Genomic DNA, 21,105 nt, shown 5'->3' on the forward strand with positions numbered 1-21,105 from the left:
TATATATATATATATATATATATATGTGGTGGCAATTTTAGTTTAAAATTAAATTAAAGAACATTATCCAGACAGGATTAGTTACTGAGATTAAGAATAAATTAATCTTAATTAATGTCATAATCTGGTCGTGGATTATCTCTTATCCAATGCTTAGTTAATGTATATTAATTAACCGACATTGTTTTTAGCGTAACGACAGGTGACTTTTCAGGCTGCACAATGCGTAGTTTGAAAACAATTCATTTTAATTAATTAAAAAGGGTTTCAGATTTAATTATATTTAATCCCTACTTGGTCTTATTTTACAATATTTAATTTAATTAATTACTTTATTAGATTAGACTCTGCTACAACATGTCGGTTCTAGTTCGAGTAGCGAGAGTCAAGCTTAGAGATGGTATCACTTTTTACCGAACGGAGAAGCCCTTTTGAAAGAAGCTATTCAGGAATTATAACGCTCACGTGAACGTAACTTAACCGTACTTGACATGTATCTTTTCTCTGAAAACGTTGTCAACATCGTGTTTAACCTCCAACTTTAAAAAGACGTCAATTATTGTTAAGTTACGTTCGAACATACGTATTAAAATAAAATTATAACCTAAACTTTTTTTTTAATAAAATTGAATTAAAAACATGTGGGGACAAGGCAAGAACTTGGCTTTTAATTTTTAATTAACCAAAGTTTCACTAATTAATATTTCATCAGACCATATTATAAAATAAATATATTATTTAGACAGACAGCTAATTCCTATGTCTATGGTTTTTAGAACACCAATCGTCACTATAATTCCAATTTCATGACGTAAGTACCCTTTTTGCCTAATTAAAAAAAAAAAAAAAAAAACCCTAACCCTAAGTTAAGTGGGTTCGTGTCAAATTCAGGGATAGAAATGTCATTTATTAATTATGAAAAGAAAAAACAATCCTATTTGGTATCTATAGACAAAACCACGTTATATATGAATGTTACTTATCGACAACATATCGACCGAGAGAATTAGAACAAGGGTGATTTCGTAAAAGTTAAATGACCAGAATAGGGTGTTTGGTAATCGAGCGTTCGAGAATCAATAAGATGCTGTTACCCACGATATTTTTGATGAGGGAGCACGTGAAAGAAAAGCAGAATGAAATGGTCCAAAATGGTGAATACGATTAACGCGTGAGTAACATTAGGTATCGAAGAGAGAGTGGGGGGCCGGGCCGAGAAGAGAAGGAGTATGACACATCGCTATGGGAGATATTAATGGTAAGTGTGGTGGAAGGGAAGGAGAGAGTGCCTGAAAAAGGCCATATAACATGGCATAGGCATAGAGTTTGAAGTTGGGATGGATCATAGGGCGTACGGGGGTGGCGTAGAGTAAGGACCACAACAGGCAAAGGCCAAAGGCCAACGCCCCGCACCGCACCGCTCCGCCCCCCGCTCGCGCACGCAGATGCACATGGCGTTAGGACCACGCCGCACACTCTACCCACCACTTGGCGGCTCTTTTGTCTCCTTTCCTCTCTTTCTTTGATAGTGTGTTAATTAGGGCAATGATGATGATGATATGGATGCACACAATCCCATGTTCAATAAAATCCATTAATTAATTAACGAGTAAACGATACCCAACTTTAGTAAACGATCCCTTCTTTCTCTTATGAATTAGAAAGAACGGACCCCACTTAACTATTTGTATAGGATGAACAGCACGAGAGTATGATATCTTCAGAAATCCATTAGATACAGATTTATAAATTTCAAAGGTCAAATTTGTAATTTAACATTGTGATAGACTATGACGTGTTTTTAATGTTCTTCCCATGTGAAGACCTAGCCTGAAAAAGGTACGAAGTGGTCACCGGTGGATTAGAACAGAAGCTAAAGAACATGAGAAAAACAGGGGATGCTTTCTTGTTGCTCTTCTTGTATAAAACCAAAGGCAAGGTACGGATTCAAAGCTTAGAAACTTGCTTGTTTCATCGTATACTTCGAACACCTCGAACAGAAGCAGCTGGTAGATGTTGTCTTAGTTTCCCCTCAACGTTTCTAAAATGCATATGTTAGGGAGAAGTTTTCATACTCTATAAAGAATGTTTCGTTCTCCTCCCCCACCGACGTGGGATCTCACACAATCTATCCCCTTTCAGGGTCTGGCGTCTTTGCTGGCACACCGTCTCATGTCCACCCCTTCGGGGGCTCAGCCTACTCGCTAGCATATCACTTAGTATCTGGTTCTAGTACTTTTTGTAACGAGCTAAGCCCATCACTACCAAATATTGTCCTCTTTCGAGTTTTCTCTAAAAAATTTTAAAATGTTTCTACTAGGGAGAGGTTTTCACACACTTATAAACAATGTTTCATCCTCCCTAACTGAGTAGGATCTCACATAAACTTTGGGGCCGGTGCCAGCTCAGTAGAGACACCAGTGGCCAATCATGAGAACAATTCAATACAACATAAAAATTGTCGACCAATCCCATTCGACGACTTTTTATTAGTTTATAAACACTACTTTTACCTATAAGTTTCATAGTCACTCGCTACAGTACCAATTCCTTGCAACGGATCTCACATAAACTTACAATCCATTCGACTATGGAGGAACAATTGTGAACCCAAATACAGCTACAAACCCAAGACTCATTTACGTTTGCTCAATGGGCTGCAAAAACTCAGCCATTTCTCTTCTAACCGAGCATAACTCTAACACCATATTAGATAAACACGAACTTTCATTTCAAAATTCATTGTTTTAAGTAACTCACAATTCATTTTAACCCCCTCGAGTTTAGCTCAAAATATAGTACCATACATGTTTTGAACATCATCGATCCGTTTATTAAGCTTTCAAGAATCGTAAAAACTCATAGTACAAACCTCTTCAATCTTTAGTACTTATATAGCACAATATATATATATATATATATATATATATATATATGTATTATGATAACTTCTGGTGCGCCAAAAAACTCATTCCTTTGCAAGCCATGAGCCACCGGACTCGCCATTTTCCTTGTCAACCTTCTTGCTTTTAGCCCCTCCTTTCTCAGCCTTGTGGCCTTCTTCACGAAGATCAGTGATGTTCATGTGAACCCCAGGGTCATTGCCTGTGTAGCTACCACCAAACATGATGGAGTTGTTTATGGCTTGGAAGTTGCTGTTAATGTAGGAGGTGAGGGGCTCGTTCTCGTCGACGCCTGCATCCTCGAGCTTCTTGGTTTTACCATTCAACTCGGCACGCATGGTGGCACCGGTGTTGGTTCCAGCTAGTGTTATGACGCTCGAGCCGTGGTCGTCGACGGCTTCATGATGGTGAGAGCCTATTGATAACAAGAGATCAAACTTAAGCATAATTCAACTTGTTTAGATTTAATACGCTACCTCCTTTTCGGATCATGCCCAAGCGACTGGTGAGGGTGGAAGCCATTTCTTGGACCTTGGCGCCGAATTCTCGATGCTTCTCGTTGTCGTCGATGGAGGAGTGAGCGGGCTTTTCGTAAGATGGCGCCATTAGAGTGCAAGTGAAAGAGGGATGGGAAGGGGTTGAATGAGAATGGATGAGTTGAAGAAAGGGGATGGAAGAAAATGGGGTATAAAAGGAGGGGGAAGGGAATAAAGGGGTGCCTTGTATGCAAATACATGAGGTTTATTGTAGCACCAGCAACAGGGAAAAGAGAGTAGAATTGCTTCACAAATGGGTTTGTGCTGCCTTTTGTGATTCTCAATGGTTCTTTAGGCCGAGTCTTTTCGTGACATTGTAGCGACCAAGCCCATAGTCAGTAGGTATTGCCTCGTGTCTACCCTATTTCAAGGCTCAGCCCATTCGTGTGACCTTCCAATCCACTCCCTTTTGGGGTCCAGCGTCTTTGTTGACACACTGCCTCGTGTCCACCCACTTCGGATCTCAGCCCATTTGTAGGACCCTCCAATCCACCACCTTTCGTGGTCCAGCATCTTTGTTGGCACACCCCCTCGTGTCCACCCACTTCGAGACTCAGCCCATTCGGGGAACTCTCCAATCCACTCCCTTTTGGGGTCCAGCGTCTTTGATGGCACACCGCCTCGTGTCCATCCACTTTAGGGCTCAACCCATTCGTGGGACCCCCCAATCCACTCATTTTCAGGGTCCAGCATCTTTGTTGGCACACCGCCTCGTGTCCACCCCACTTCAGGGCTTAGTCTCCTCGCTGGCACATTATCCAATGTCCAAGGCTCTGATACCATGTGTACTAGCTCAAGTCCACCACTGGCACAAATATTGTCCTCTTTGGGCTTACCATTCCAGGCTTTCTCTTAGGTTTGTAAAACGCGTTTACTAGAGAGAGGTTTCCACACCTTTATAAACAATGTTACATCCTCCTCCCCCACCGATGTAAGATCCCACATCCATAGAGTATCATTTCAAATGATCAAGTAGGAGTATGAATCTAATTATCGCAACCAATTTGAGTATAGTTCAACAGACAAGACACACTTAAACGGATTGCACACAAACAGAATTCAACACATTTATTCATCACACAATAAGTAGCCACAGGCTACATAATTTCAGCATACAAGACAATCAAAAGAAATCAAAACGCACAGACAAAGGGCTTTTAACAAGATGAACACCATCGGTCCATGTTAAGCTTCCAAACGAGTACCCATAGTTCCTTTGAAGACTACTCGAAAACTTAACCTTAAACGAAATCTTCTTCACATTGGAATTGAACGCCAACACCCGGGGCTTCACTCTAACCTTGGACCCAGGTGGAGCCTTAATCACCGCCTTATAAACCGCCGTCAAGTTCCCCACATTCGTCACAGTTCGAGTCACCGTGGTCGAGTTTGTCAGCGCCGGTACAGTAATGGTCGGCAGATTCAAATCCAAAACAGAGGCCCTTTTCGACGGACACACTGTTTTCTGCTGCGATAGGTGAGAGATTTCCGCCTCCGTATAACCCATGCTGCACAGGTAATAATATATGTAATCCGTGGCTCCCAGATCGTAGATCAGACCTGGGTCGACGGCGGCGTTGGCGTCCACCACTCCGCCGCCGTAGTCAAATGGGTCTGCCACTTTTGGTGGACTTCCTTCGGCAAAAATTGGCAATCCTGATGGGTCCTCTACACGAGCTACATTCATGAGAATGGAAGTACAGCTATGGTGAGGTTTCCACACATTTGTAAAGATGTTTCGTTCCCTCCTCTAACCGAGGTGGGATCTCACAATGCACCGCTATGAGGCCTAGCGACATTGCGGGCTTTACTCAAGATTTTAAAATGTTTTGTTCCTTCCTCCAAGCGAGTTGGGATCTCACAATCCATCCCCTATGAGATCCAACATCCTCACGAGTTTCACTCAAGATTTTAAAACTGATGTTTGGCTCAAGGTCCAGCGTCCTTGCGGGTTCCCTTCTCCCATTGATGTCTGACTCTGATACTATTTGTAAATGTCTAAGTTGAGGAGATAGTGTGCTCTTTGGGCTTTTTCTTTCGGGCTTCACTCAAGTTTTTAGACGACCATGGGCCAAAGCAAACGATATCTACTCACGGTGGACTTGGACGGTTACAAATGGTATCAGAGAGAGACACATGGGGTGTGCTAATAAAGACGTTGGGCTCGATGGAAAGTGGATTGTGAGATCCCACCTCTCCTTAGCATACGCATATTAAAATTTTGAAGGAAAAAAACGGAAAACCCAAAAAGTACGATATCTGTTAGCTATGAATGTTAGAGCGAGAATATGTATATTTATGCGTACCGGTGGTGATGAGGGCTGATTTAATGGCGGCGGGCGACCAAGTAGGACGTAAGGATTTAATAAGAGCGACGATACCAGAGATATGAGGCGCAGCCATGGAAGTCCCTGACATTGCTGCAAACCCTTTGTCACTGCCCTTGTGGTTGGGTGGAACGGCAGCTATAATGTTGGATCCGGGAGCGGCTATATCAGGCTGTTCATAAGAACACAATTCATTTGAACTTAAATATGTTCATAAAGCTCAATTAAATTACAATTTTTTATATTTCCATTATTTTTTGGAATCGGTGCTCCAATCCCGTGAAAAATAAATGTAAAATTTTATAGGAACGAAAATTGAAATAGGTATCAATAAGTATGTACCTTGAGGATTCCGGGGGAAATAGAATTTGGACCTCTGGATGAGAAATAAGCGATCCGAGAAGATATGGGCTTGCCGGTTATGGTTCGTGTGGCCCTCAACCTTATAAATGCCTTCTCACTTTAAGAAAATGGCACAAATTAGATCAAAACAAAAAATAATACCCTAAAACATTAAATCACATCAATATCAGTTTAAGTCCACTGTTAGTAGATATTGTCCGTTTTTTCCTACGTATCGTCGTTGGCCTCACGGTTTTAAAACGCGTATGTAAAGGGTGTTTTGTTCTCCTCCCCAACCAATGTGGGTTCTCCCAATCCACCCCTTGTGGGGCCAGCGTACTCGCTGGCTCTCATTCCTTTCTCTAATCGATGTGAGACTGTCACCAAATCCACCCCCTTTGAGGTCCAGCGTCCTTACTAGCACACTGCCTCGTGTCTATCTCCCTTTGGGGGACAGCAAGAAGGCTGACATATTAACTGGTGTATGGCTCTAATACCATTTGTAACGGTCTAGGAACACCGCTAACAGATATTGTGCTCTTTGAGTTTTCCCTTTCGACTTCCTCTCAAGGCTTTAAAACGCGTCTGTTAGGAAAAGGCAGTGTTTTTTCTCCTCCCCAACCAATGTGAGATTGTGGTTTCCAACCAATGTAGGTTCTCACAAAGAGAATGAGTGTCAGCGAGGATGCTAAACTTCAAAGGGAATAGATTATGAGAAAGAACAAAAAAAAAAAAAAAAAAAAAAAAAAAAAGAACCATATCTAGTCACAGGAGACTTAAACTTAGATTGTTACATTAAATTTTGAGTGTTGTGCGAGGAGATTAGGTTCAAGATAGCTACTCGTTGAGGTAGTAAGTGAATAATTTAGTGCCAACGTGGGTATCCACATGGATGCATGGAGTATCACAAGGACCCAAGATGTCGTTATGTTGGCCGGCGTAAATTATTCCAACCACTTTCGCTTGCTTCCCCGGCATCACCACGTTGGATGCACCCGCCTTCTTAGCTAAATCAGTGAAGCAGAGAAGAACCACGTTCCCACTTATGTGGATATTACTTCCCAAAAGCCCTGCACATCTGCCCTCCAAAATAATCAAAATCCCCACCAAAAATCTAACAAAATAATCAAAATTAAACCATAACACGCTCTTAAAAACCTTCCGTCCATAGCCAACAGCATCCCGACAATGTCCTTTTTCAAGAACGTTTGTCCCTATCATAAAGTCAAACCCAATAATTATATGACCCAATTGAAATATGAACTTAATTAATTGGTCGGACGAAGTCATTACCAAATAAGTGGCGTTATCTCCAAGAGTAGTAATAGAAGCAAGAAAGGCTCTATCGATAGTACTTGCAGCCACAGTAAAAAGCCACGGTGCGACGTTTTCCACGGTCTGTTGAATTGAGCCTTCATTCCCGCCCGCACACACGACAGAAATCCCCTTCGCAATGGCATGAAACGACCCAACAGCGACGGGGTTCAATTCATTGACATCCGAAAACAGAGGAATTGATTTGCCAATTGACATAGACAGCACATCCACACCGTCGTGAATGGCCTCATCTATGCCCTTCAATATGTCCGCCCCTGACCCTAATCGGCTATCACTCCACAGGACTTTGTATATGGCTAACCGTGCCAATGGTGCGCCACCTCTCAACGTGCCGCGCCCATTGCCAAATAAGCTGACGTTTCTTACAAATGCACCCCCGGCTGTGCTGGCTGTGTGGGTTCCATGTCCTTGGTTGTCTCGTGCAGATAAGTAATCCATGAATACCGCCTCCTCCCCATGGTCGGCTACTAAGGCACTGGCGAACCAACGCGCTCCGATGACCTTTTTGTTGCAATGTGAGGAATTGAAGTCTTCCCCTGATTCGCAAATGCCTTTCCATCGTGATGGTATTGGCCCCATTCCTTTGTCATTGAATGACTCCGATTCCGGCCAAAAACCTATTCGGGTGAAGCATAAATAAAGTAGACAATATCATACTATTGTGGATACGAGTGATTCCTCAAAGAAACAAGAAAGAAGAAGAATATTATTATGGGATGGGCCTAAAAATATACCTGTATCAATGACACCTATGATGACATTGTCGCCCATTTTCGCTCGATGGAGAAGGTTCGAGGACGCAGATGGGGAAGATGAGAGGCCGAGAAAATCCCAACTTCTTGTTGTACGCATTTCGTATAAGGGACTTGGAAAAACTCGAGCCACTATTGGCATTCCTGTTCTTCCGTTTGGAGTTCACGATAACATGATTATAGTTAGTTAAATTACAAGTTTAGTTCATTCAACTTCTAGATTTGTGTCGTATTTGTAAGCTAATAAACTTAAACGTGACTTAATAGAAAAAGTTACTATGGATAACTTTAATAGAATTGTTAATAGACTTAATGTTACTCTAGAAGAAATCGATAGTAATTATCAGTAGAATTGGTAGTACATTATTAAAGTAATCGACAAATTATGACCCACTTTTAGTGTTTTAATGAGAAAGAGAAAGTTTAAAAAGGGTAAAAAAATAATTAATATTTTATCTGCAGTAAAATTTATGGAAGGTATGTTTTTTTTATAACAACACAGAGAATTAAAAAGCTAGGTTTATATATATTTTGTTATAAACGGTCTCTCCTTCTAGATGTTTCTTTATTTATTTACTTGTCTTGACATATTTCGAACGTGGGTCATATCCAACGATACTTACGTGCTAGCTTTTGGGCTTGAGAGTTGGTGAGCTTGGCGGCAAATCCAGAAAAGCCATGTCTATAACTATACACTATAGATTCCAACGACTTCTCCTTGCTTCATGATCAAGATTAGAATAAACACATATAATTTCTCGAACCAAAATCAACTCCAAAAAAGAAAATAATACAAAACGGAACGAGATTACCTTCCCAAAACACTTTCCAATAATTCATGGTGAGAATCTGTTGTCAACTTAACATCATCGTACGGCCTTTCTCCCAAATAAACAATATGAACCTAAACAAATAGTCAAATTCTTAAAAGCTTTTGATTTCATCCATGTAAAGTAAAACAAAAGAGTTTGAATGATACCTTGGAATTTTGATCATCAGCTTCAGCCATGGCTGAAAACACAGCATAAATTGTCACGACAGCGACAACAAGCATGAAAGAAGGAGCTTGGTTGTTCTCCATTGTTGTCTCTCGTTTCTCGTTGAGCTTTCTCAGACACCTCTCAAATGCATCAAAGTGGAAAGAAATAGAAGACGATTGGCTGTGGGAAATGGCTACAAACATTCGTGCTTTTATAGAAAAAGTTGATGGAAATGGAGCGCCTTTAACGTAAAAGTGAGTATCGTCTTTATAAGTCCACTACTAGCACATGTTGTCTTCCTTTGAGCTATCCTTTTCAGACTATCCCTCAAGATTTTTGGAGCCACACCCTTTAAAGAAATGCTTTGTTTCCCTCTCCAACGTGTGATCTCACAATACACCTCCTTAAGGGGAGGGTCAGTGTCCTGGCTAACACACTACCCGTTGTCTAGCTTTAATATCATTTATCAATTTATGCGTATTAAGATAACTTCTTAAGATAAATAATGCTCCAATATTTATCGGTACTTTGTTTAAAAAAAAAAATACCTTTTAATTTTTAAAAGGGTTTAAAAATGCTCAATTTATCTGGAGTTTCAATAATATCTTTGAACTTTTTTCCGTTAAACTTTATTATAAAATTAACTAAAAATTATTTTAAAAATAAAATATAAAATTTAAAAGTATTTTTATTAATTTAATTTAAAGAATTAAATATAATTATTTGAAAATAAAATAAAATAATTATCCAACAAATATTAATAATCTAATCTAGAATCTATGTTGTGTTTTTGTAGGGACCCGTTCAATCATTATTCTCCTCGACAGAAACCTAGGAAAATATATTATATAAATATTTTGTATAAAAAAAATAAATTATAAAAAAAAAAAGAAAAAAAAAAAAACCTCAAATTTATATGAAAAATATTAAAAATATTAAATTCACAATTAATTTCATTGAACATATTTTTAGAATTATATGATTGAATTATTTCGGATTTTTCGCTCTTTATTTCCATAATTCGAAAACATTTTAAAAAATGTGAAAAATAAGAAAATAAACTTAAATGAAAAGTTAATAAATAATTTTGATTTACGAACAAAAGTGATTTGTAAAGAACGAGGATGAATGTATATGGGGACGAGCACTAACCCTTGTCGGTCGGTCAGTGATCTTTATGAAAAGACGTAGGACTAAGATATTTTTTTTTCGTGGTCAATAACATGTTTTAATCCACTCGAAATATTCTCTTTTTGAGTAAAAAAGTTAGGATACGTCCAACTTTAAATTTTAATTTATAATGGATATTTCAATAATTACAATTTTTACAGTGAAATTTAGTAATTTATATAAGTATAATAACTCAAGTTTATTTCTTTTCTATTTTTTAGAAATTTAATTTATTCGATTAAACATAAAATTTTATTTCTCTACGAATAAAACAGTCCAATAAATAAAAAAAAATTATAAATCCTAAAGACGAAAGGAACCCGTCCCACTTTAATAGAGAAAAACTTTATCTTTAAAAACATGTATGTTACATCTTATTATAAAGTTTTCATTTTTTTTTAATGTTTTAATTAAAAAAAACAAAAAAAAAACTCAACCACACCTTTCTTATCTACAAATGTTAAATTTGACAATAAAAGACAAAATAATTTGTAAACCCAATCGAACGTGTCTCTAAAATTTAAATAATTTTTAAAAAAATCTGTTCATTAATAACTAAAATTTCATAAATTTTAAATATTATTATTATATATATTAAAAAACCTAATTATTGAGTCTGAAAAGTCATGAATGCCATTGGATTACCCAAAAATAATGCAACCAATATTATTTTCATTTGTGTTTTTTGTTTTATTATCCTAAACTAAATTCAATAAATAAATATTTTTACCTTTTCTTTTAATTTAATTAACTTAATAAAAATAACTTCAATTTTTAATAATACCTTTAAATTAGTTTAAGCTAATTTAAAAAATACTATGAACTATTAAAAGTTTCATAGTATTATATTAAAGATAAAAGGTATTAATATTATTATAGATAATGATATTATTATTATTATGGATAAAAATATTAATATTGTCTTGAAAAATGTTAATAAACTTTAGCAACGAAGAAAATTAATAACGTTCTCAAAAGTTTCATTAATATCCTTACAATTTTTTAAAAAATTTAAAAACATTTTAAATCTTTTTAGAAATTTTGAACAAGGCCTTTAATTTAAAAAAAAATGTTTAAAAAAAAAATACGTCTTTAATACCACATTTCAAAAATACATTTAAACTTTTAAAAGTAACATTAAAAAGTTCGGAGAAATTTATGAGACATCAATAGACGTTTTTTTTTTTTCTTCTATATATTAGTAGTAATATTTTTTTTTTAACTTTTTTTTTTATAGAGGTAAATGGTGTTAATTTTATTTTTAAAATTTTATGGATATTTTTTAACATAGTATTAACCGTAAAGATATTTTTTAAATTTGAGGATATTAATGAAATTTTTAAAGTTGAAAGCTATTTTTTAAACAAAATATTAACGGTCTTGAATTATGGATTTATTTTTAAGGTGGGGACCCACTTAAATTGAAAGTCGGTGTTGACAAATCTTCACTCCAAGCAAAGGGCTCGACATACGGTACCGAATAGAAACAATTAACCTTAGTCCAAAGGAGCGACAAACCTTAAAAATACATTTTTTTTCGTCAAGTCAAATCATCACTTATATGACGTGTATGATATTTATATTAAATGTGGTAAAAAAAATTTGATTACTCGAAAAACTTAATTAATCTAATCTAATCTAATCCTACTCTAAATTTTACCTATTTAATCTACGGTCATTACTATACTTTAAATGCGGAATTTACCTTAAATGGCTCTTATCGACATAAGTTTGCCTTTTATTACCTCATGAATAACAAATACAAGGGAAAGAAAGGAAAAAGAACAACGCTGAAACAAATGTCTTATACTACTATGAGTTATTATGCGATTACAATTCAACCTATACTAATGATGCAAACGGGAATTCAACCTAAACTAACCTATATTATGATGCAAATGAAATTTAACCTATACTAACCTATACTACGAAATGAAAACAACTATCCTATGCATGTGTCACGATTCCAGGGTGTGCGATTCTGCCGTCGATCTCACATAGGTGTCTTGCCTTTATCTGAAAAATATAGTAGCATGAGGCTTGAGTATTTCTAGAATAATCAGTAAGTGACCCCCGATCGGGGTTATGCAACAATCACATGCAAATGAGATGATGGGACCTATCTTTTAATCTGTTTTCCTACGGTGTTGTCCTAACGGGTAATTTGGACGTGTACCATATACTCTACACATAGCCCATATGTGCGAGTATGGGCTCACATTGGTTGGGGAGGATAACAAACCAACATTTATAAGGGTGTGGAAACCTTCCCCTAGCAGACATGTTTTAAAGACTTGAGGAGAAGCCTGAAAGGGAAAAGCCCAAAGAGGACAATATCTGCTAGCGGTGAATCTTGGGCATTACAAATGGTATCAGAGCCGGACACCGGACGATGTGCCAGCCTTCTCGCTATTCCCCGAAGGGGGTAGACACGAGGCAGTGTGCCAGTAAGGATGCTGGGCCCCAGAGGAGAGTGGATTTGGGGGCGGTCCCACATCGATTGGAGGAAGGAAAGAGTGCCAGCGAGGACGCTAGGCCCCAAAGGGAGGTGGATTGTGATGTCCCACATTGGTTGGAGAGGAGAACAAACCACCGTTTATAAGGGTGTGGAAACCTTCCCCAGCAAAAGCGTTTTAAAGGTTTGAGGGGAAGCCCGAAAGGGAGAAGCCCACAGAGGAACAATATCTGATAGCTGTGGATCTGTACCGTTACAAATCCAATCCAATCCAACCCAACCAGTACGATATTGGGTTGGGTTATAAATTTTACATCAATATACAAGTTGCTTCATTTTAATACGACAATCGACCTATATATTTCCCGAATCGACCTACGTCCCAATTTCCAACCTCTAACAATAATCGCCAAATGCCAAAAACGAAAACTAACCTTCTTCAATTTGGCAAGCAAGGAAACAAATTAGAGAAAATTCACCCAAAGAAAAAAAAAAGTTACCTTATATAAATTTATTCTTATACTTTACTTTCACATTGTCAACTCGACTTTAAACCGTGTGATTGTGACCAAAAATGGTATGACATTCAAATTTTTTTCATAAAGATAGTCATTCTTACGTATTTAATGCTATGCAAAATTCCATTAACCCAAACTCGTATGGTTTGGGTTGAATTATGAATTATTTGGATTCGAGTTAATTTTATAACTGGTTGACAAATTTGGAAATGAAAAACTCCGACGAGCTTCCGGCCAACAGAGGCTCTCCATTCCGATCAGTCCCAAAACGCTTCATCTTCCTCATCCTATTCTTATCCGTCACTTACATTGCTTACATTCTCAAAGTCCTCTACTCCGGCGAGCCCTGCCCCGACGGCGACGAACCCATCACAGTCAACAACCAAAAAATCACCGTCCCTTCAATTTCATCAGAACCCTTTATCAGAAATCAAACGATCCCCAATTTCCCACTAAAACCCCATTCCCAAACGGAAATCCAAGACATAGTGTTCGGAATCGCCGCATCGGCAAAGCTATGGCAGAGCAGAAAAGAATACATAAAGCTCTGGTTCGACCCAACAAAAATGAGGGCCGTCGTCTGGTTGGATGAGCTGGTGGCGACGAAGGCAGAGGAGGCAGAGCTCCTCCCGCCGGTGGTGGTGTCGGAAGACACAGAAAGATTCGCATACCGGAATAAACAGGGGGAGCGGTCGGCGATTAGGATATCGAGGATAGTGGCGGAGACGGTGCGTTTAGGGGCGGAGAATGTGAGGTGGGTGGTGATGGGGGACGACGACACGGTGTTTGTAGCGGAGAATCTGGTGAGGGTTTTAAGGAAATACGATCATAATGGGTTTTATTACATCGGAAGCTCATCGGAGAGCCATTTACAGAACATGAAATTTTCGTACGGAATGGCGTACGGCGGCGGAGGATTCGCAATTAGTTATCCATTAGCGAAGGAAATCGAGAAAATGCAGGATGGGTGTTTAGAGAGATACCCGGAGCTTTATGGCTCCGATGACCGGATTCAGGCGTGTATGGCGGAGCTCGGCGTACCACTCACAAAGGAACCCGGATTTCACCAGTACGACATTTACGGCAGCCTATTCGGGCTCCTCGCAGCGCACCCAGTGACGCCATTGGTGTCCCTTCACCATCTCGACATTGTCGAGCCCATCTTCCCGGCGGTTACAAGGCTGGAAGCGCTCCGGCGACTCTTGGTCCCGATGCGGCTGGACTCTGCAGCCCTGATGCAGCAATCGATCTGCTACGACAGAGCCAGGGGGTGGACCGTGTCCGTCTCGTGGGGCTTCGCAGTCCAAATTTTCCGGGGGATTTTTCCGGCGCGGGAGATCGAGCTGCCGATGAGAACGTTCTTGAATTGGTACCGGAGAGCGGATTACAGTGCGTATACGTTCAACAGCCGGCCAGTTGTCAGAAATCCTTGTCAGAAGCCGTTCATCTTCTACTTTTCCGATGCCGATTTCAACTCCTCTGCAGGGGTTACTGTGACGGAGTATTTGACGGAGAGTTCGCCGCATCCGTTTTGCAAATGGAACATGGCTGATCCCGGTGAGCTTCACATGGTCGTGGTGGTTAAGAAACCCGACCCCACAATTTGGGAACACGTAAGTTTCAATAATACTCTTAAATTAAAAAAACAAAAAAATTATGATACAATTGAACTTCCAAAAGTTTGATTAATACTCTTAAATTTTTTTTTAAGTATTTTTAAATTTTTTAAAAAATTTAAAAATATCTTATAACTATATCTAACATTTTTAAAAAGTTCAATAGTATTTTTGAAATGATAATAATAATTCTGTCTATGTCGGACTGTTTGTGTATTTTTGAAGTTTCTTATAAAATTAAGAGTATTTTTTTAAAAGGGTAATTTTGTTAATTTAGCGTATTTACATACGTTCGTTAAATTAAGGGTATTATACCGAAGGGTCGTTCGTATTGTTAATATACATGAGTTTTTATGTATTGAACTCAACAATGGTGGATTTGTTGTTCTCAGGCACCAAGAAGGAAGTGTTGCAGAGTGATGGGAATGGAGAAGGAAGGAGTGTTGGGTGTTGATGTGGGTACCTGTAGGGAAGGGGAGATCAGTAACTGATTTAATTTATTTCCTTATTATTTTAAATCCAATTCAATTCATATCTCTTATTGACTCTTCAAACACGATATCGTTTATCACAGGTATATGAGTCAATTTTAATGCATTGATCGAGTGTGAGAATGTTGTCATTTACCTCAGTGTTTTAGACACGATGCCATGATGACATTAAAGGCGTTACAGTCATGATGACATTGTGATACTACTACATTCTAAATAGCACTGAGACTTTGTAAGTAGCATCGTGACACTACAATTAGAAACATGTTAATGCATGTTTTCGTTGTCGTTTAGATATAGAGTATCTTTTTAGTTGGTTTCGTTGTCGTTTAGATATAGAGTGTCTTTTTAGTAAATGCTCAAGAGTAGTGTCCCAATGCTACTCGTGTAGCTTCGTCAACTTGGTTTGTTGCAACGTTGCAATGATTTTAGGCATACATATCTAATGTTGCTTCCTTGGACTTACAAGCTTGTTTTCTACTCTAAATCCTTACGTTCATCTATTTCTACGTAACAAACTCAATTTTCTCGACAATTCCTATAAATGTGTCATTACTCCCGAACAATTGTCGACTTCATCGTTAACCTTGTGCACAACCAACTATTCTCTTATCCGGTTGTAAATAAACAAAAAATTCTAGGCCTTCTTATAATAGGCGACAACGATGATTCAATCATTATATTTACAAACACGTTAGCTCGACAAATAATTTAAAAACATGACAAAATTTTCCACGAATCACCGACATAAACGTGTCTGGTGAGCTATTCTCAAGCTTTCTTATCAGAGCCCCTTGGAATGATTAAAACCAAACTCCAAATACAAAACCAAGAACTATCAGATTGAGTTCCACACAACACAAATTCAGAACAAACAAATGTAGCAATGGCCATCTTTGATCCTCATATTTCTCACCAGCCGATACCATACAGATCCTCCCCAAAAAATATAATACCTAGTACCCTAAAGTACCGATATCGGTGTTGTATAGCTAAAACGTAACTCGAGTTCTCGTCAAAATTGCGTTCCTTTCCCCCTTTTTTGGATACTTCAGATTCTGCTCCAGTTTTAGACTACTCCACATCTGTGACCTGTCTGTTTATAGAACATTCTAAAGACTTTGAGCCTAAAATTTCCATTGCCTTGTCCCCAAACCCACCACTAACACAACCGAACTCAAAATCTTCATCGTCGCTATCGATGCTATTCGGAGTTACGCGATTCTGATAGCTTCTCAGCCGTAAAAGAAACACATTGAAGTAATAGCTTATCAGATTTTTCCTTGATTTCATTGGAAACCATCTCAAGGAATAGTCCCAAAAGCACCGATTATGATTGTTGAAACTTGACATAGCCAACTCCTTAAATCTATTTTCCTCTTCAGCTGTCCATTGCAGAGATATTTCCTCCCCCATTTGATGAAATCTCCATGCAAAGAATGTCGAGCCAAGCTCGAGCTTTAATCTCATCCTTGCTTCAGCTATGTGAAATCTAAAACATTCAACCGAACCTGGAAATTGGCAGCCACATGAATCCGGTCTCCCTCTGCCAATGGCGCGTCTATCACGTATGGAATGACTATGTCTGTGTTGAAGAGGCCACGACCGTGTCCCTAGCCATTTAGAGTCACTATCGGAAATATTACCAGTCCATTCAGGTAAATCTGCTTGACATAAAGCACCCACGGGAACCGTCTCCTCAGCTGAATTTTCATTCGGATGATCGTCTTCCATTTCAGATGGTATATCACCATTCAAAACTGTTTGATTCTCGAGTCCCTTTCCAACTTCTGTTGTTAGACTACTAATACAATTACTTCGAACGGTTGGACAAGAATTAGAACACGGGGCGAGTACGGACTCGGTCGAAGCTTTAGATCTTTTGCTGCAACTTATCCTTTCTGTAGAGAGGTGATGGTTATCAATATTATCCTCATAAATGGATGGATGCATCTTTACTTTCTTCTGCAAGTTTAAACCAATTTTTTTTCCTCAAACTCAGTAGTTCATTTCATTCTGTTTAAACAAAGAAACCATTGACAGATACGCTTCTTTCTTCGTAGCTATAACTTATGCTTCCTAACCTAAGGAGCAAGTACATAGGCACTGCCTACACTAAACATAAATGGCACTAGAAAAGATATATTCAATTATATAAACATGTCTCATAAACTTATATATGTCATCAGATATAAGCACAAGTGAAAGCAGCCTTTCACGGTTCGGTTTAATAAAGGATGTACGAAACCAAATAAGTTAATAGTTGTGTCCAAGTGTATGAACATGTCTTTGTCATAAATATATCAAAACAAGCTCACAACGATTCCCAAATGGAAAATAAAAGATATATGAAAAGTCTAAAGCAAAAGGATAATTATTGCACGTCACGACAAATTACTTAAACTGTGTCGTTTTTACTTCATAGATCGTAATATCCTATTGGCAGAAGGAAAGCTTAGACTGGGAAATAAAGGTGGCAAAGTGGATGGAATGATGAATCTTATAAACTGGGAAATAACTTCCCTCCCTATTTCTATTGTAACCTTGCCATGAGGAATTGGGCTCCCCTTGCCAAATGGGGCTGGTGTTTCATGATGAGAAGGAGAGCATATGGAGGAAAGTGAATGCCACAAAGTATAACTCAAAGTCTTCAGTATTCAATGGTGTTGGCCTAGCAAAGCGTCAGAGGCCCTATGTCAGCTCATTGGTGGCATGCATTTTAAAGGGCAAGCCAAGATTCTTTGGTCTAAAGGGGTGTTTGCGCTCCTTTGGCAGCTTTGGTTTGAAAGAAACTCGAGACTTTTCAAGAGCCATGAGTCTAGCAGGGAGGTTTTCGGGATCCTTTCACTCTTTTTGCTTCTACTTTGTCTAGCACTTCTAAATTATTTTGTAATTATAGCTTATTTCGTTGTTACCAGTTGTGCATCTTTTCTGTAAGCCTTTTGTGTGTGGGGATATCTCATCTCCCCTCCTTATGTATTCTTCCCTTGATAATCAAAAGTTCGTTTCTTATCAAAAAAAAAAAAAAAAAAAAAAAACCCTTACGAAAAACCCCCTTAATGCCTACAAACAACGTTGCACGAAGGAAGATACGAGACATATCCTCTTCCTAAGTGAAAGCGGTCGTATTCACATTCACTAGGTTACTCTTCCTCCTAGGTTCTATTAGCATCATCCTCCTAAATCCATTGGACATGGGAAGTTTTCTTCCATCTAGAGCTCTCACTAATATTCACCACCTCCAACGATCTCCTAAGCCTTATTCAATCCTCAAAATTCTCGATGAAACTCTCGTCCTTTCAATCCTACTCATCTTCGGGAAGCTATGTAAATCCACTTTTGATTTCCTGACCCTCGAATTCCCAGATACATTCATATCCATCTCGTAAACTTTCCTCGAAGAAATCATCCTTCTATTAAGTTTGAAACCCTATGAGCTGCCTTGAATCTCCCCCCACCAAGAGCATAGACTACCCTGCACAACTTGACACTCGACTTTATAACTAACGAATAACAACTTCCATTTAGAAAACACTAAGACCTTGTTCTCCCAAAAGAAAGGTAATAAATATAAACACGTTCTATTGGTGGTGGCAAGAGCTCTGTTTTGTTTTCGGCCGAACTTACGTGAAAATTGAGAGATGTAAACTCCTAATAGTGAGCTAAAAGGTGAAAACGTCAGAACCCATAAACAAGGTCAAACCTGATCCTATTGGCCTTTTAAGTATACCTGATAAAGTAAAGACTATGCTAGTAAACCCAATGACAAAGATCTAAGTTTTCCTTACTGTGTCCATCGTGTTATCACATAGGACGCAAGACAGGGAGAAAGTAGTCGTATGCTGCTTGCTTATGATGATGGAGACCCAAGGTTCTAATAGCAGGAGGTAACTTTCCCGTTCTATATATGAAAGAAAAGGGCGCTGATTATGATCAGAAGACTCTATCCTGAAAAAGAAAGCCAAAGATCGTAATACCTGCACACGTCAGTTTGCGCATAATTGCAGTCCAAAGCAAGAAAGCAAGTATGTCGATCGGTCAAGGAAAAAAGGGGAAGGGGGAGAGAGAGAGAACTGGCTTACAATCAGAATAAGTGGGTGAAATCTACCTGTATTAACAGACGTTTCTCAGCGACTTTGTCAACACCCTTCCTAATTAGAAGAGCATCCTTTGCCCTGATTACTTTAAGCCATAATGCATCGTCGCTCGGGTAACCTTTCCACCTGGATGCCCCCGGTATTGTACCATTTAATGGATCTTCAGGATGCTTCGCAGTCTTTCTCACCCACTTCAGCATTCGTAATAACGATTCTCGATATTTCCCAAGAGATTCTATTTCAGCTTCAACATGAACAGCATCCAAACTTTGACCATCTTCAATAACATGGATTGGATGCATCTCTGTACAATCTTGTTGAATTGGTGTAACATCCCCATGGAGATCGTGTTCTTTCTTCTTTATTTCAGGGAATTTTATTTCCTTCTCCACTGCAGCAGCAGCAACATTAACGTTCCCATTCTGTTTGTTAGATTTGAATCCAAAACATTCATCATATATGCTATTTTGTCTCGGCACACCATACAACATACCGTTAATCTTTGCCCCGAGTTCCGACAAAAATGGATAACTTTTCTTGTAGCAATAATCAGAGCTCCCATTTTCCAGTTTTGTGTCTCCACATCTCACCATAAGCCATTTCTCTAGATCACTTAAGTACTTGGAATAAATCAATTTCACCGAAGCCGAAAGCGCAAGATCCAAACCTAATTCCACAACCACTGAAGACCATAGTTTCTTCTCTGAAACCACTTGAGAACCTCCTTTATCTCTTACTACCAAGAACAGTTCAAACAAATCCAAAGCTCCCCCTTCACCTATTAACGCAGGCAGTGGCCTAACAAATCCTCTACGACCAATTTCCTTTAAAAAAACCCGAAGAATTTTCTCAAAATAGCATCTAATTCTCGCCTTGCAATCATCATAATCAACATTTTCATAACTCCCCTCTACCAAACAATCCGGAGCAATGCAACAGCCATTACTAGGATTAGGATCTACATCTTTATTGCAATCTAAAATGGAAGCATTAGATGAAACATGCCATCTCCCCATGAACACAAACCCACTTTAAAATCAAAGCAAATTCGCACGGAACTCTTCTTTCTTGTTAAAAAATACATACGAAACAAACAGAAACCCTCCAAGATTAACGCAAAAGATAGATTAAACCCTTTGCTATGAAAAGTCAAAAGGCTCTACCTCGTTTTGGGAATCTGGGACTCCTTTCTTCCTGCAACCCATTATGAAGACGAAGATAGCAGTGATGAAGATGGAACACCAAGACAAAAGGGGTGGCAGTGGCGTGGGACAGTCAAATACACGACGGCCGGAACTTGATCGGATTATAAATGATTGAAGTTGGGGGCGAATCAACGAAACGAACACCAATTAGGGGCTCTTGGATGAAGATGGTTAGGGCCTGAGGGTTTTGGTTTGAAGCTAAGTCTGCTAAGTTCTAAGATCAAGCCTCACACTCCCTGTTGTTTTCTTTTTTATTAATATTAAATTTCAATTAATTAGTTAATTAAAATATTTATAATTGATTGATTTATTTCTATTTATTAAATAATATACTAAAAATATTAAAAACAATTATGAAAATATTAGTTTATTAGT

At 38.5% G+C, this 21,105-nt stretch overlaps 4 protein-coding genes across 5 annotated transcripts; 1 reads left to right on the forward strand and 3 right to left on the reverse strand.

The window, feature by feature from the left end:
* Positions 1–2,808: 2,808 nt before the first annotated feature.
* On the reverse strand, positions 2,809–3,579 carry LOC111810270 (uncharacterized). The gene is made up of 2 exons (XM_023696927.2): positions 3,380–3,579; positions 2,809–3,318 (listed from the first exon to the last, which is right to left on the reverse strand). Exons 1-2 carry the CDS (start codon positions 3,507–3,509, stop codon positions 2,969–2,971), a joined length of 480 nt encoding a protein of 159 aa, XP_023552695.1. The 5' UTR covers positions 3,510–3,579; the 3' UTR covers positions 2,809–2,968.
* A 902-nt stretch (positions 3,580–4,481) lies between these two features.
* LOC111810316 (subtilisin-like protease SBT3.8) lies at positions 4,482–9,349 on the reverse strand. Its single transcript, XM_023697013.2, has 10 exons — positions 9,178–9,349; positions 9,011–9,102; positions 8,822–8,919; positions 8,181–8,342; positions 7,402–8,063; positions 7,267–7,322; positions 6,950–7,186; positions 6,109–6,226; positions 5,746–5,938; positions 4,482–5,116 (listed from the first exon to the last, which is right to left on the reverse strand). Exons 1-10 carry the CDS (start codon positions 9,277–9,279, stop codon positions 4,563–4,565), a joined length of 2,274 nt encoding a protein of 757 aa, XP_023552781.2. The 5' UTR covers positions 9,280–9,349; the 3' UTR covers positions 4,482–4,562.
* Positions 9,350–13,379: 4,030 nt separating this feature from the next.
* LOC111810541 (uncharacterized) lies at positions 13,380–15,933 on the forward strand. Its single transcript, XM_023697251.2, has 2 exons — positions 13,380–14,934; positions 15,330–15,933. Exons 1-2 carry the CDS (start codon positions 13,531–13,533, stop codon positions 15,426–15,428), a joined length of 1,503 nt encoding a protein of 500 aa, XP_023553019.2. The 5' UTR covers positions 13,380–13,530; the 3' UTR covers positions 15,429–15,933.
* Positions 15,934–16,228: 295 nt separating this feature from the next.
* On the reverse strand, positions 16,229–20,963 carry LOC111810034 (ARID/BRIGHT DNA-binding, ELM2 domain and myb-like DNA-binding domain-containing protein). Of its 2 annotated transcripts, XM_023696571.2 has the most exons (3): positions 19,537–20,963; positions 19,217–19,405; positions 16,229–17,393 (listed from the first exon to the last, which is right to left on the reverse strand). In XM_023696571.2, exons 1-3 carry the CDS (start codon positions 20,539–20,541, stop codon positions 16,503–16,505), a joined length of 2,085 nt encoding a protein of 694 aa, XP_023552339.2. In that variant the 5' UTR covers positions 20,542–20,963; the 3' UTR covers positions 16,229–16,502. The 2 variants fall into 2 exon arrangements, with proteins under 2 accessions (XP_023552339.2, XP_023552340.2); XM_023696572.2 differs by lacking the exon at positions 19,217–19,405 and having other exon boundaries at positions 19,537–20,962.
* Positions 20,964–21,105: the final 142 nt, after the last annotated feature.

Source organism: Cucurbita pepo, chromosome 14 (genome assembly GCF_057944985.1).
Source record: "Cucurbita pepo subsp. pepo isolate OVF chromosome 14, ASM5794498v1, whole genome shotgun sequence".
NCBI lineage: Eukaryota > Viridiplantae > Streptophyta > Magnoliopsida > Cucurbitales > Cucurbitaceae > Cucurbita > Cucurbita pepo.